At 51.0% G+C, this 15,269-nt stretch overlaps 1 protein-coding gene across 4 annotated transcripts in view; it reads right to left on the bottom strand.

Annotated features, from left to right (window-relative positions):
- The window catches only part of SNX29 (sorting nexin 29), a 499,743-nt gene that overhangs the window by 291,001 nt on the left and 193,473 nt on the right, over positions 1–15,269 (bottom strand). For all 4 annotated transcript variants that reach the window (XM_019468619.2, XM_053894354.1, XM_053894353.1 and 1 more), the window contains one exon: positions 12,193–12,275. In XM_019468619.2, the coding sequence (XP_019324164.1) occupies positions 12,193–12,275 (83 nt within the window). The remainder of the gene's footprint in view (positions 1–12,192; positions 12,276–15,269) is intronic.

Below are 15,269 nucleotides of genomic sequence, written 5' to 3'. Positions count from 1 at the left end.
ATGTGCCTTGACCTTCCGCATACTAGACGCCCTGCAAAACGCACCTCCGATCCAAAATAACGTCAACGACTGCCCGGTACCTTACACATGTCACCCGTTTGAGACTTCAAACGGCTGCACAAGTCAACACTACATTATTATCTCTGCCCCCAAAACGAACACACTGAAAGCTCTGAGTTAAAAACTTATTCTGAGAACTTGGAACTAATCGAGGAGAGTGTGGAGATTCATCCCAGACCCCACTGGCTGCAAAACCCAAGCCTGCCTTTGCCTCCGTGTTCTACTGTGGCCTCCTCAGGCACCTCCTCTCCTTTTACTGTGGGAGGAGGAGCCTTCGCTGAGGAAGAAAACAAGGCCAATAGCCCGCCTCGTCTCCATTGCTACCAGAAGTGGCTTCTCCCCAAGTCTGATGGCCAGTCCTGAAGCAGTCACGTTCCGACCCCGCAGCGCACATTAGGTTTCAGTCGTCCGGGGAGAGGAGGGACAGGGAACGGACCTTTCTCAGGATAAAGTTAAGGGGTAGATGCTACCCCGCTGAGCTACCCCACCCCAGGCTGCCCCACGTAGGCAGGCAGCTCCTGGTCAGCAGCTACACCCCACCTCGGAGGTCCAGGGTGACGCAACAGATTTTACCACCTAGGACACCATTCTCCGGCTAGCGTAACGGATGTGGAGAAGCAGGAAGCACATGCACTACTCAGCCTAAACCTGGCTAAGACCCCGGCTTGGCCTCTGTCTAGGCAGAGGACTCTAATGGTTAATTTCACATGACAGCATGCCCGGGCCCTGGCACCCACGTGTGTGGTCAAACGCTCGTCTAACTGCCACTATAAAGGTACTTTTTAAAAGGAGATTAACATTTTAACAGTAGACTTCGAGGCTATTTCCTCTCCATAATGTGGGTGTGCCTCATTCAATGCATGGAAGGGAAGCAGGCCTTAAGCTGAAGACTCTAAGAGGAAAGACGGAGCTCCCCCACAAGGAGGAATCCTGCCTCCAGATGGCCTCGGACTCAAGACTGCCACGTCGACTCCTCCCGGGGTCTCCGGCCTGCCCGCCTACCCTGCAGATTTTGTAGCTCCCAGATTCTACAAGAGCATGAGCTAATTCCTTAAAAATCGATCAGTCACATCACACAGAGACAGAGAGGTAGGCAGGCATGTGCACACAACTGTATATGGACATACACACAGCTCTATATACATGTATCCGTATGTATAACCCGCGTGTGTACGTGTATATACACATATGTATGCGTGCATACGTGTGTGCTTATGTGCATGTGCGTATATATGTAGTGGTTTCTCTGGAGACCCCTAGTACGGGGACCTTGAGCACACCCATCTCTCAGAGCCGCGGTCTCATCACACGTGTCAAGCGGGAGTACCAACAGAAATGCTACAGGCCGCAGAACCCACCACAGCCCAGCACGTTACGGGTACCCACTGAATGGAGGCTTCTGCTTTTCACCATCAACCAGGTATTTCTCGAGGTGGTTCCAGGTCTCGTCAGAAAAGGCAGAGCTGTATCGTGCCCTGCATTTGTAGTTGTGTGTCTACTTTTCACTGTCCGTGCCCTCACTAAGCAGTCAGCTCAGGTGGAGAGCTCGTACCTGTCAGTCACCGAAGCATTCCCACAACTGTGCCTGGCACACGTCCAATCTACTGAGAGAATCACAGGGGACCCTTTCTTCCCATCAATAAGCCAAGATTTGCAGGGGACACCAGAAACACCTTTCAACACAGGGCAGGTAGCACATGGCCTTTCCACCCCAATTAATGACCGGCAAGGCCATCAGTCTTCCTCACAGACACGTCTCGGCCACATTCCTGGACGCTCTTTCTACTGCAGACCCTTACAAGTTACCAAGCACTCCTTCCAAGACTCTAAAGGCACAAGTCCCACGAAAAGCATACTGGGTTTGAGGTCCCTTTCTCAGGAGCCACGCAAGTGGCTTAGGAGACAGACCCCACATGCATCCAAGCGAGTGCCCACTATGACTGGCATGAACCTCTGCTCCCCTTCCCTTGTACTAAACTCCTGCTGGGAAGCAGCCACCCAGCCAGAGAAGACACTCCCCAGACCCGTCCACATCCAGCTGGAACCCCAGGCCTAGTCCCCGGCCGTGGGCTGTGGGCAGAGTGGTGCGGGCCACTGCTGAAAGAAGGGGAAACAATCATTCTATTCCTTTTCTTGAGTAACGCTGCTTCCCCCCAACTTTTCCTCCTCTCAGATAATGCCGCTCCCATCTATGCCAACTTGCCCACTACTCCAAAATCACTGCTGAGAGCATGTGGATGGAATGTGGCAACAAGTTTTATCAAATACTTATTGTGCCCTTGGTCAACACACACACAAACTAAAGTAACGATCCTCTGTGCCGTCAGACAGACCACATACCCGAGACAGGGCTACAAAGTCCTGAGGGCAGGCAGGCAATCAAATGCCAGGGCTAGCTTACTGCTCCCCAGGGCAAGAGGAGTTTAGCAAACCGAAGACCAGTGTGATTACATTTCTTTACGGCGACAGAAGAGCTGGCTCTTATAATAAACGCAACATCTGGCCTGGCCAGGGAGGAGGGAGTGGTGCTTCCAGAAGAGGAAACTGGATAAGCCAACAGGAGGGATCAGAAAGCGGTCAGGATGGGGGCACATGGCCAGACTGCACTGAAGCTTCATGAGCGCCACCCAGAGGGGAAGGACGCTGGGCACGGAGGAGCAGGGCCACGCTCCTGGGGGAAGGGAAAGGTCAGAGAAACAAAGGAGACGTGCTTGACGCCCCCTGTGGGTCCTTGGGAGGTGGGGGGTGGCAGGGGCGGGCACAGTACAAGTACCGTGTTAACTGAGCAGTGGAGGCGAACACCTTCCATTACACACCCACCTCCCTAACCACCCACCCTCTTCATAATTGCTGGAACCTATCTGGAGACGAGTCCTGAGGCCACACCTGGATTGGAGATGAAAGACAGAGCTTTGATTGACCCGGGACGCCTGCCGCCGGCCAGGAGCCAGAAAGCGGTCACATTTGGAGCCTACTGGTTGGCCCTGAACTTCATTCGTGTGCAGGTGATAATCCGCCAAGGGAGTGGTTCCTGTGGGCAAGCACGGGCATTTTTACTCCCCAGCTGACTGAGTGTGGAGCCAAGGCTGAGAAGCACCGCTCTGCTCCACGTGGGGATAGATGGCAGAGTGGTTTATATGGAAACTGCTGGGGAAGAGAAGCGCTCTCTTCCGCTCGTGTGCCGAAAAGATGAAACCCAGAGCGGCGGGCAGCCTCTTGCCGGAGTGAGAAGGCCTGCTGAGAACGGGCCAGCGTCCACTGGGGCACGGGGGCTGGGCCTAGCAGTCACAGGAGCCCAGGCTGTGCATTCTTCCCTAGGCGGCACTCAGCGACACAGGGCTGGCAGCCTGGGTTCCGCCACGGGGGGAGCATCAGCCAGCACCCTCAACCGGAGGACTTCTCCCCCAGAGGACTAGCGGTCCGACACACAGCAGCATACGCTGCCAACACTAGGGGGAGAAGGGTGGGGGGAAACCAGACCTGAGAAATGGGGGGGGTGGTCCTGTTATTTGAACCCCTGGATCAAGACATCCCTGAAGACAGGCACTTCTAGACTTTTTTTTAGGCCAGATAAAATCGGACTGCAGGAGTCCTACACTCAAGACCTCTGAACGATGACACCAGAGGAGAGTCAAAATCGTGTGCTAACCGTAGGCATGATAAACAAACAACACGTGGTAAGAATCTGACTGGAGGCCAAGCATCAGAAGCGGTTATGTGGGGTCCAGCACACTGGCAGCGTGGCACTGACCCACCAACCCGCCCACGGCCGCGCTCTGCAGAGCAGCCACGGGTCTTCTGTCACCTAACCTCCCACGAGGTCCTACAAGAGCCCCTCGGAAATTTCTACTCATTCATGTGAACACTCATGGAGCACGTACCTGAGTCCAGCACTGCTCAAGGCACTTTGAACACAGGGGAAGAAAGAACAGACAAGGTCCCCGCTCTTGTGGATTGCACAGAGGGGCACAGACAGCAAGCACAGGACGGGGTGAAGCGTCAAGAGACTCCGAGGTCCCGATACACTCTGTGATGAAGTAACATGATAAAAGAGGAGGGGGAAGACACAACATGAGATAGGGCGGTCAGGGGAGGGGACCCCTGAACAGAGACCTGCCTGACGGGGTGAGTCAGCCGTGCAGACACGGGTAAAGAGCATTCCAGCAGAGGAACAACCGCAGAGGCACTGAGGCAGGAACGAGCCTGGTGCATCTGGGGAAGAGCCTGAATGCCAGTGTGGCCGGGGGAGAGTGCGGGGGCGGGGACAGGCCAGGAGGAGGTGGGGTTGGAAGGTGGGGGGGGAAGGGCCGGGCCACAGCCAGCACTGGAGGCCAGCATCAAAAGGCCTGGAGCAGGTTTTAAAGAGCACAGCGATGGCATCTGGTGGATGCTTCCACGAGGTTCCACATCTGTCCCACTACACCCAGACACAAGCACAGGCGGAGTTAGGAGCCAGCCTTCCTCGTGACTAAAGCCGCCCGCCACAGATCAAGACATCTGTGCACACCGGGGGCAGGACGCAAGGCCACCCAAGCAGAGATGGCCCACACCTGCTGTGGTTTACACTCCTGGATACAAAGTCAGGCCCCCCCACACCCAGGACACACGCAGGCTCTAGCAATACCCCGCCCACGGCCATCCATCTCCACAGAATCGGGGCCTCAACTGTCCTGCCCTATTTTCTGGGAGCCCAGAGACACACAGGTCCCTGAGAGTAAGAAGCACACGCCACGTTCAACGGGGCATCAGCGAGCAGGCCACACGCAGGCAGAGATGCAACAAATCAGAGAGGCTGAGGACTTTTTTCTTCTTCTTCCGTTTCTTAAATTTTTTAAATTGCTCCCAAACTTCCATCATCTGTCAAGTTCCTCCCACTGTACCTCCTGCCTCACCGCCGGTGACTATGACGGCCACTAGCAACAGAGCCCTCTGTCCCTGAGCCCATGACACGTTAATTAAATGGAGCCACCGACAAGAGCGTGCAGCCTTAAACCCATCACTACAGGAGAAGACGACGGTGGCCAAGGCAGGACAGTGGAGGGAGCCCAACGAGGGGAAGGCCAGGAGCGAGAGCCCCCGACACACCACAGACAGGGTTATTTGCAAAGACAGATTCCGAGAATTAAGAGCCCTGTCCCAGGACAGGAGGGATTCCGCATCCAGTAAAGAGCTGATCGTTCGCACAAGCCTATGAGCTACCGAAACCCAACTCAAGCTTGAAAACGGGCCGGGGAGCGAGGGTGGGAACTCAGGGCTGCACTCTCCTGTCAAGTATGGCTGGATTCGGAGGCTCAAAGGACATGATCAGAACCCAGCTCTTCCCTGCCACCCGGCTCAGCTCCTCCCTGTGCGTGACGGCCTCACACGGAGACGAGAGAACTGTAGTGGCCCCAGCCTCCCAGGCCCCAACAGGAAAGAAGGGTGCCCCTGGCAGGAACACCGCTCCTCCTTGGCCCAGAGAGCCAGCTCCGATTCACAGGTAAATGCTCCTCAGGGGAGCCCGAGAGAAGGCCAACACTGAGCAAGGTTCTGCTGAGCGGCAAAGAGCCCAGAAGAAATCCCACGGGACGCCGAGAAAGCAGCCTCGTCGACCGCACCCGCGGCCACCGCCCACATCTGAAGAGTTAACACCAAGGGTCCTTCCAGCAGTGAGGTCCCAACCACCACGGCGTGGGGGCTTCACCTCTGGCGTCCAGGGCAGGCGGTGATGGGAACCATCCACAGGGGTTGGCACTGGTGACCCCAGGACACATGGTGCACAAGCACAGGCCGGGGCAGTGAGCTTTCCTGTCCCATATGTGCCGCCCAGCAAAGGCTACAGCTCTCCTTTGAGGTCTCATTTTGCCCACAGGAAAACTCTGACAAAAACCCCACCTTCAAAACATCAGCACCCCGGCTCAAGCTCCATAAGACAGTGATGACGATGGGCCCAGGGCCTGTCCACAGTCGAGTCAGTACCTCGACTCAGCTTAGTAGCTGTGCTTGTTTCCTGTAGCTGCTGTAACAACCACAAACTCGGGGGCTTAGAACACCACAAAATTGTTACCTCACAGCTCAGGAGGTGAGAAGGCTCGAAGGTCTAACAGGCTCCGGTCAGGCCGAAGGCAGGTCCGTTCTCCTCCTAGAGGCTCCAGGGCAGAGCCCATTCCCCGGGTCTTCCCGGCGTCTGGAACCTCTCAGACCCTCCTCCTTCCTTTTGTGAGGACCCTTGTGACCACGCTGGGGCCATCTGGAGAAACCAGGATAATCTCCCCTCATCAAGATCCTTCACCTACCCACAGCTGAAATGTCCCTTTTGCCAGAGCAGGTAGCGTATTCACAGGTTCTGGGGATCGGGACACAGATGTCCCTGCAGGACCAGCATTCTGCCCGCCACAGTATCTTCCAGATGCCAGACTCTGATACGAGCGTGTGATCTCAACTCCCTCATCTAACACATAATCCTCACAAGGGCTTATCAAGTACATACTGTTTTCATTCTAACTTTAAGACTGTACCAAAGGGCTGTCAGAGGTATAAGGAGTGACGATAATGTCAACTACTAACTTGTACTGGACGGTTACAAGTCAGAGAAGATTCTAAAGGCTTCATACTGATCTATGTCTGCTTTCCCCCAAAGCCTGCGAGGAAGTTACTACGGCAATTCCCCTTTTACAGAAGAAGAAACGGAGTCACAGAAAGGCCACGTGGCCCGTGAGTCAGCTGTACAGGGGCGTCCTCAGTGTTCTTACACAGAAGTCACTCATCCACCCACGTCCATCGTGAGATGCCAGGACCAGGTGGGATGCCAGGTCTCCCCAAGGCTGCGGCCGCGACCGTCTCGCTCCGGGGCCACGGGCAGGATGAAGCGGCACCTTGGACAAAGACACCAGCCGAGGGCAGGACAAGCCTTCCTTCTTTCTCCGACGGCCAAAGCAGCGGAGCAGAAGCCCTCTCGCTACACCATGCTCCCGACCCAGCCCCGCCAGCATCTCCCCCCGGAGGCCCCTCCGTGGCTGCGGCCCTCACAGCTCTTGGCAGGTGGACTCCATTCAGGGACTGCGTTTCCCCACGGAGACGTCCATCAGCGAAATACCCTCAGCCTCACCCCCCACCCTGTGGCTTGTTGGGGAGATTCTCGATCGTGTACAGGGCACTCAAAGGTCCCCCACCTCCCCCCATGGACTCTCTTCCCTCCCGGCCCCCCCTGGGGGAGAAGGAATTCTGCAGACCCGACAAGCCCTCACAAGGGGAGTCCCTGGGTCTACACGTGGGGCAGTGTGTGAGGGACGGTGACTATGGCCGCAGGTCACGCTGTAGTTTCCTGGAGAGTCCTGTGTCTGTGTCTTACAGGGAACTGGAGAGACAGGGAGAGGAGCCTTCGTTAAGTAGCATCTCGAAGCTGCAACAAAGTCATCTGCTGGCTACTGGTTAGGAGGCAAGTACAAAATATGTACGTATCTCAGAAGATTACGTTCTCTTCCTCGCTCTCACCATCAACTACCATGTGACACAACTAGCACAGCACCCTGTTAGACCACAAGCTGAAAAGGAGAAAAAGGACCAAGGAAAGACCAGCAGGTGACAGCGTCTCTCCAAGTAAAGGCTTACCCCGGTCAAGACCTTTCCCTCACCAGGTCTGGGACACATTAAGCCACTGAACAGCTGAAGCGCCCAACCAGTCCCCCCTTCTCTGACTCAGCAGGCCACCATCAGGGCAGACTCCAGCTCCCCAAGTTGAGAAGGCCAGAGGAATGAAGTACCTGAGCATCAGATCTGGGCCTTCCAGCTTCTCCCTGCTGATGGATGAACTGCTCCTCTGATTGTACATCATTCCCTGCAAGTTTGGCTAATGTGAGTCGACTGTTGAGAGAATGAGCCGGTCTTGCGGACACAACCTATCAGGGATCCGAATAGGTTCACCTGCTCCTCAGCCCCCTCTGGCAAGAGTCCAACTTGTCAGAGTATGCTTCAAAATTCAGTGAAGCCTGAGAGGAAAACATTCGTCTGGAGAGTGATCTCCTTGTGGCCCTCCCCTCCGTAAGTGCAGGCACCCGGTGCTGGAGAGGAGAGTCGGTGCCTCGACTCCTTAACACAACTGCTCCCAGGCCCAGGCAGAGTCACGCTGTGAGCCTCACTGTCCAGCCAGTTCTCTGCGGATGTGGAAGCCCTTATGCCACAGCTCTAAGGCTGGCGGGGAACAGACAACACACCCTGGGATGACAAGAGATCCAAAACCTCAGGTGAAGGTGTAAGCTGTTGGGAAAGCTGACCTCACTGAGGAAATCGAGCACTTGAGGGGAGGAACAACCCAACTTCACTTCTGGACATTAGGAAAAAACAAAAATTTTCCTTCAGTTATTTCATGAGGCCACCAAAATCCTGGTCCAGACTTTGCTGACTAAACCATGGTTTTCTTAGAGGAATTATACCATTCTTTTAAAAAAGGAAAAGGGTGCAAATCTGAAATCTAAGATCCAGAAAATTAAAGGGTGTCAACAATCTATTCTCAAGGTTCCTTTTTGTTTTTGTCTTCACTCCCAGAGGCATTTCCACAACAATGAAGGTGGGGGGTCTCAACACAGCCCTCAGACTTCTCTCTTCAGCCCTGAAGGCATTTAGGGCTTAACGTGGTTTTTCACTCTTTTCCCTACTGATGAGTGCTCACACTTTCATAAAGAAATTGTTGCCAAAAGACAAAAAGGATCCTTATATCCTTGAACTAAAAGACTCATATTGTGGAAAATGCATTCTGAATCCCCACCTGGAATCTGGGAAGCTGGCACACATCTCTAGCTCCAGCCCCGTAACACCGGGAGCCACGGCAATCAGAGATCAGAACGGACTCTCGGGCTCTCCTACTGCCCCTGCCCCTGCCCCTCCAACTCCCCACACACCCCACGCCATCCCTGCCTGGCCAAGACACCCCAAGCTGCCACAGCCTGATAAGGGTCCATGCTCATCATTTCAGCGTGAGTCAGCAACTAGCTGGGCTTGAGCACTGAGTCCCACTTTGCTGGACTAATAGAGGGTATCACGTGAAAGTGAGGTAAAAGCTCTCTGAAAGAGCCCCTTGCTTGTGGGGTTTTTTTAAGTTTATTATTTTGACAGAAAGAAAGAGAAGGAGCAGGGGAAGGACAGACAGAGGGGGACAGAGGATCCCAAGTGGGCTCTGTGCTGACAGCAGTGAGCCCGGAACTCACGAACCATGAGATCATGACCTGAGCTAAAGTCGGACACTTAACCTACTGAGCCACCCAGGTGCCCCCCGCCCAGAGAGTAACTTGTAATGAGGCTGCTTCGCGGTGCTGGGCATGGAGGAGGTGCTCACTAGCATTTCTGAGTGCAACGTGTAAACTACAGCACTTAATAAGCAACAGAGCCTCCATCAGGGTATGCCGACGCCCAAGGGCTTTCATAAAAACCTTCTGCAGGGGGCACCTGGGTGGCTCGGTCGGTTAAGCGGCCGACTTCAGCTCAGGTCATGATCTCGTGGTCCGTGAGTTCGAGCCCCGCGTCGGGCTCTGTGCTGACAGCTCAGAGCCTGGAGCCTGTTTCAGATTCTGTGTCTCCCTCTCTCTGACCCTCCCCCGGTCATGCTCTGTCTCTCTCTGTCTCAAAAATAAATAAAAACGTTAAAAAAAAAAAATTTAAAAAAAATTAAAACCTTCTGCAGACAAAGGACCCACAGGTAAAGTAGATGGTCTTGAAGGGCATTCCTGGTAGTAAGAGCAGTTAACAACTGCTACCACACGGAGTACAAAATACGCTACACGGTCTCAGCTCTAATCCGTTCCAGGGCTGTCTTGGCATCCTGAAGGCACATACCCTGCTCTGGCTCAGAACTCTCAGCCTATGTCTTAGGACAGGGAGCTTCAGCTGCAAACAACAACAAAAAAAACTAGGCTGCACACTGCAGGTTCCATGGACCCATTTGCCGGAGGAAGACTCCCAAAGTGCTCACACGCCAAAATGCATTTTACAGCGTTGAGGTTTTTAAATCCAACACAAGCCCAGCAGGGGTTCTTTTTTCCTAGGTTTAATTTTCTTACTGCACCAAGTCAAAGTTCTGAGCAGGCAGAGTACAGATATCTCCAAAGGCAGTGGGGTGCAGACTACACATTACGGGCGTAAGAGTCACATATCTAGACAAGCAAACGTGGGGTCCATCCGAGATCCAATGCAACAGCTCCTGAAGGGAGGAGCCCTCTTCTCACCTGAGAAGCGGCATAGTTACCAAGTTCCCCAGGTACTTCCCTTTGCACACAAGAGTTTAAGAACTCTGCAAGGCAGGGGCGCCTGGGTGGCTCAGTCGGTTAAGCGTCTGAATTTGGCTCAAGTCATGGTCTCGCGGTTCATGGGTTCAAGCCCCTCATCGGGCTCTGTGCTGACAACTTGGAGCCTGGAGCCTGCTTGGGATTCTTTCTCCCTCTCCCTCTGCCTCTTCTCTGCTTGTGCTCTGTCTCTCTCTCAAAAATAAATAAATCTTAAAAAAAAATTTTAAAACAAAGGACCCTATAAGCAAAGAACCAGGGATTTGGAGAAAATGGCCTCAGTTCATTTCCACCTGAGAATCACATACAAGCCCCTTAAGCTCTCCTGAGCCTCAAATAAGGAACTTTTTAAAGTAGAACAAAAATACCCACTCCTCACAGGGTGATGGAATCAAATGAAAAAAGACTTGAAGCTGCCTGGAAATGGTAAAGGACAGACAAATACTACTCATTGAGACACGTCATGGGTGGGCCAGGCAGCTACAAAGCTAGGTACTGGGGACACAAAGATGGGGTGCGAAAAGTAAAAGACCCACACACACCTAACTGCACGAGGTGAAATGAATGCAGGGCTGTAACAGCAGTATCTGTTTGAGAAGGTGATGAGCCCACAGAGGAGGGCTCAACTGACTCTGTAGTGATAACCCCCTAGACTGCTAACAGGCACAGACCAACTGGAAATGAAGCGAGGCATGTGATCAGAGGAAAAAAGAAAAACACACACACATTGAGGCCGATCAAACAGAGACCATAATAAACACAAAAGCTTTAAACAAAACTCAAGCCTTTCTGTTATTAATATACAAACCACATCCCGATTCCAATCCTGTCTCCCTCTATAACAAAGAAAAATAACTACCATTTACCGAACACTAATTACATGCCAGGTGCAACAGTGGAAACTTCTTCACGTTCATTGTTTCAGGAAAACCCCACAACTTCTGTGATGTTGGTGGGATGTTTCCACTTATACATGGCAAAATAATTCCAAGACATCAAGTTATACTGGCTGGGCCTGGCTTCAAGTGTAGGTCTGGCTGACACCCAAGACCTGGGAGCCCCGAGGGTCTACCCCTTTGTTAAAATGTCTACACTCGAAGAGCTCACTTGCGTGTAAGACAATCTTTTAATGCTAAGTTGGCTGAAAGGCTGCAGGACGTTTCAGCCAAAGTTAAATACCCTTTCTTCCTGCTGAACTGAGAAATGTTCTGGTTGATTCATGACAGTTCAACTGTAGCCAAAATGCAGAGAGGAAGCATAGGGTATCACCTCATTTAGTGAAATCTTGGTCAAGAGATCATTTTTCTATCCCCTTTTATTTCTGACTAGCTACAATTTATTCAGCACTTAGCCTATAGTAGGCAATATGCTAAGATGTCTACCTCATGAGGTAGGGACTGTCAACTAACCCTATTCTACCAATGAAGAAATTATCATACAGAGAGCTTGAAAAAACAAAACAAAACAAAACAAAACCAGAAATGGAGCTAGAGTCTGGTCAGCCCAACTCCACAGATCTGATTCTCCACCACTTTGGGGTTCTGTTGCTTTCACCACTAGCCTGATGGTACTTAATCATTCTATAAGGTTTGCTATCTGGCAATTATCTCAAGACCCGAAACATATAAAATTCCTTAAGTATACAAACTGATACAATTGTTGCTAGTGATCTAGCAAGGATGTCTTACCGGATTCAGCAAGAAAACACAACAGGATGTTCCATCTGCTTAGTTTTCTAGAATCCTGACCAGTACTGTGTTTGTAATTCACCTGCATATGCACTCATCACATGTTGAGTGCCTACTGTGTGCCAGGCACAGAGGCTATAAAGATTAAAAAGCTTGGCCCGCTCCCCACCCAAGCTCAGTCTCCTCCTCACCTTCAGCTGTTTGACCTTCTCTTTTCAGCATCTGGACAGCTCCTACATATTTCTTCAGTTGGACTTTGAGCACCTCGTTTTCTCTGCAGGTACAAGAATGTTAAAAAATACGTTTTTAAAAAATGGTAATATAGACCGAAGTTGGGGGGAGGGGGAATCTGTGTAAAGAAAAACACACAAGGTGCATCTTATAAATCTTATTACATTTTTCTGTTTTAGCGATCACCACTGGAGAAGACTATGCCACATAGGGCACATTTGAAGAATCCCTTCAAAAACCATTCACTCATAATGAAAATCAGTACTAACTGGTTCCAGTTCCCACAAAGTCAAGATGCTGACGTGTGTTGTGCTCTATTCTGTATCAGGCACTAGGTAATATTCTCTCCATTTATAGAAGCATGTACTAAAAACCATGTACTCAACCTAGGGAATACTCATTATTTTTATTAACTGCTACATGCAACAAACATTTAGTATTTGCCAGGCATCATGTGAAGTCTTTATCATCTAACGCTTCCAATGTGTTGTCACAACACTCATTTTACACATGAGGAAACTGAGGCATAAAGAGGAGAAGCAGCTAAGCCCACACCTACCTCCACATAAGACCATACTACGGAACACAGAACTCAGGCTGCAAGAAGACTCTACAAAATTCACTCCCCAGGTATACTGGCTAAGGAAAAGAACATGAGAACCAGGAGAAGAAAAATGTTGTTTATTATTACCACGTAGATCAGACTTTACCCAGGTCACTTCAGTGAATCAAGCATGCATGCATTCATTCATTCTTCATTTGTTTGAAAAATGTTTGAGTGTCTATCATGTATTAGGCACAATGATCCAATATTATGCTTCTCAGGTGACAGAGCAGAAATTCTCGGGGCACAGATAAGGTCTGTGACTAAGGTCACACGGCCAAGGTCAAGGTCAAAAGTAAGGCACACTGCCAAGACACAAACCCTGGTCGCTCTGCCCACAAGGCCCAGAGGATCTTTCCTCAGTCTCCTTTGGGAGTTGGACTTGGTTTCTCCTAAGTATCACCACCCCCCTACCCTCCAGACACAGTGAGAAGTGCCTCTGCCACATTCTCTGCTTGTACTCCTCCCACCCAAAGGTCTGGAATCTGAGTGCCTTTTTTTTTTTTTTTGTAATGTTTATTTTTGAAGTGGGGAGGGGTAGAGAGAGAGAGAGAGAGAGAGAGAGAGAGAGAGAGAGGAGAGCAGAAGATCTGGAGCAGGCTCCAAGCTGACAGCAGAAAGGCTAATGTGGGGCTCGAACTCACAAACCATGAAGATCATGACCAGAGCCAAAGTTGGACACTTCACCGAATGAGCCACCCAGGCATCCTGAACCTGAATGCCTTTAAATACCAGAGACCATTTCCTCAGTATGACAACAGCTTTAAGACTGGGTTTCTTTTATAAATATAAAAATTTAAATGCTCATCACAAAATAATCAGAGGACATTTAAGCAGGAATGTAAAAGTCACGTGAGAGCCCAATACCATGAAATCAACTCTGGTGACATTTTTCTAGCTGTCTGTATCACACCTCTCTCTAGGCACGCACCTATATACCAAGTAAGTATCGTTTTTCCTGGATGAAGCATCTTTCACACTCTTTTCCTTCTGAAGTCTTTTTTTCCTTTTTTTACCGCTCCACTCACCATCCTTCCTCATGGCAACCAATGTGGAAACCCAGCAAACCAGCTGTTATAAATCTTGTCACAACTGGGTTGCCTTGTTTAACAATTCGCCACAGGAAGCTTCTAACTCAACTCAATCCATTTACGGATGGAAATGCCAGTCCTTGGTATGATGTGCACCACACATTTACGCAGTGTAAAAACTCTAGACTGCCCATCACCGGTTCTGTTTTCAATGCATCCGGCTACACCTCAGCCCTGCATTTGCTATTTCGTTTTCCTGCACTTTTGGCGGAAGGAACATCACCAAGTGGAGACTCTACCACATACTCGGGCAACCGCTGAGGACACTGCATTCATCTTGGAAGCTCTAGAGAGCACACCACACCACAGAGGGTCCCTTAATCACCCCCTCCCCCTCGCAGACAGCGCCTCTCGGATGTTCCTCAAGGCGTCCACACTGTCCCCACCTGTGACATGAACAGCCAATGTCTGAAGCTAAGCACCAAGTCCTGGAAAGGCCTGTGGGAGGGAGACGTTCCCAACACACGTGGACTGTACCGCTTATTTTCTGGAATTGTCTCTGCGGGGTCTTGTCACTCATCCCGATCTGCTCCTCACCCCATGTGGGAATTCAAGTCACACAGGACCTGAAAACTAGGGAACGCTATTTATCTGCATTTCTATGGGGCCTAATTTGACAAGGGTTCGTGGCAGATCCATCCTCCACATGGGGGAACTCGCAGGCTGGTTTGGGCTGACGGACAGGTGAACTGTGTCGAGTTCTGGCTGCTCAGGCTCCTGTCATGTGCTCACAGCACATGGACTGACCCTCAGCCCCCTTGTTCCTCAGTGACACCGCAGCCAGCATGGAAACATCTCAGGTGCTCGCTTTTCTGGTTTGGATCTTTTACTAGTCTCTTAAGATTCCATGTAAAAATTAGATGTGAGAGATGAAAACCAAGGTTTTTAATATAGACGGATTTCCATCAAAATGATGAGAAACCGTGAGAGTACATCAAACCACTGGATGAACACCTTTGGGAGGCACAAATTCATCCCAGACAAGTCTGCAGCAGTCAACTTGTCTGCCTTTTGCAGGAAGTTAACGCTTTCAGGTCACTAGGAATGAAGTCCTTTTTGTTCAATTTTTTTTCTTTATTTTTTTTAGGTTTATTTTTGAGAGAGAGAGAAGAGACAGAGTGTGAGCAGGCGAGGGGCAGAGAGAGAGGGAGTCACAGAATCAAAGCAGGCTCCAGGCTCTGAGATGTCAGCACAGAGCCAGTCACGGGGCTTGAACCAACCAACTATGAGATCATGACCTGAGCCGAAGTAGGACACTTAACCGACTGAGCCACCCAGGTGCCCCTTTTTTGTTCAATTTTTATTTTGAAAGAATTACAGAGATTCACATGAAGCTGCAAAG

The sequence above is a fragment of the Panthera pardus genome, unplaced genomic scaffold (genome assembly GCF_024362965.1).
Source record: "Panthera pardus isolate Hobbes unplaced genomic scaffold, ASM2436296v1 HiC_scaffold_5, whole genome shotgun sequence".
Taxonomy (NCBI): Eukaryota; Metazoa; Chordata; class Mammalia; order Carnivora; family Felidae; genus Panthera; species Panthera pardus.
Note: the sequence above shows the minus strand (reverse complement) of the source record. Positions and strands in the feature narration are given on the sequence as shown.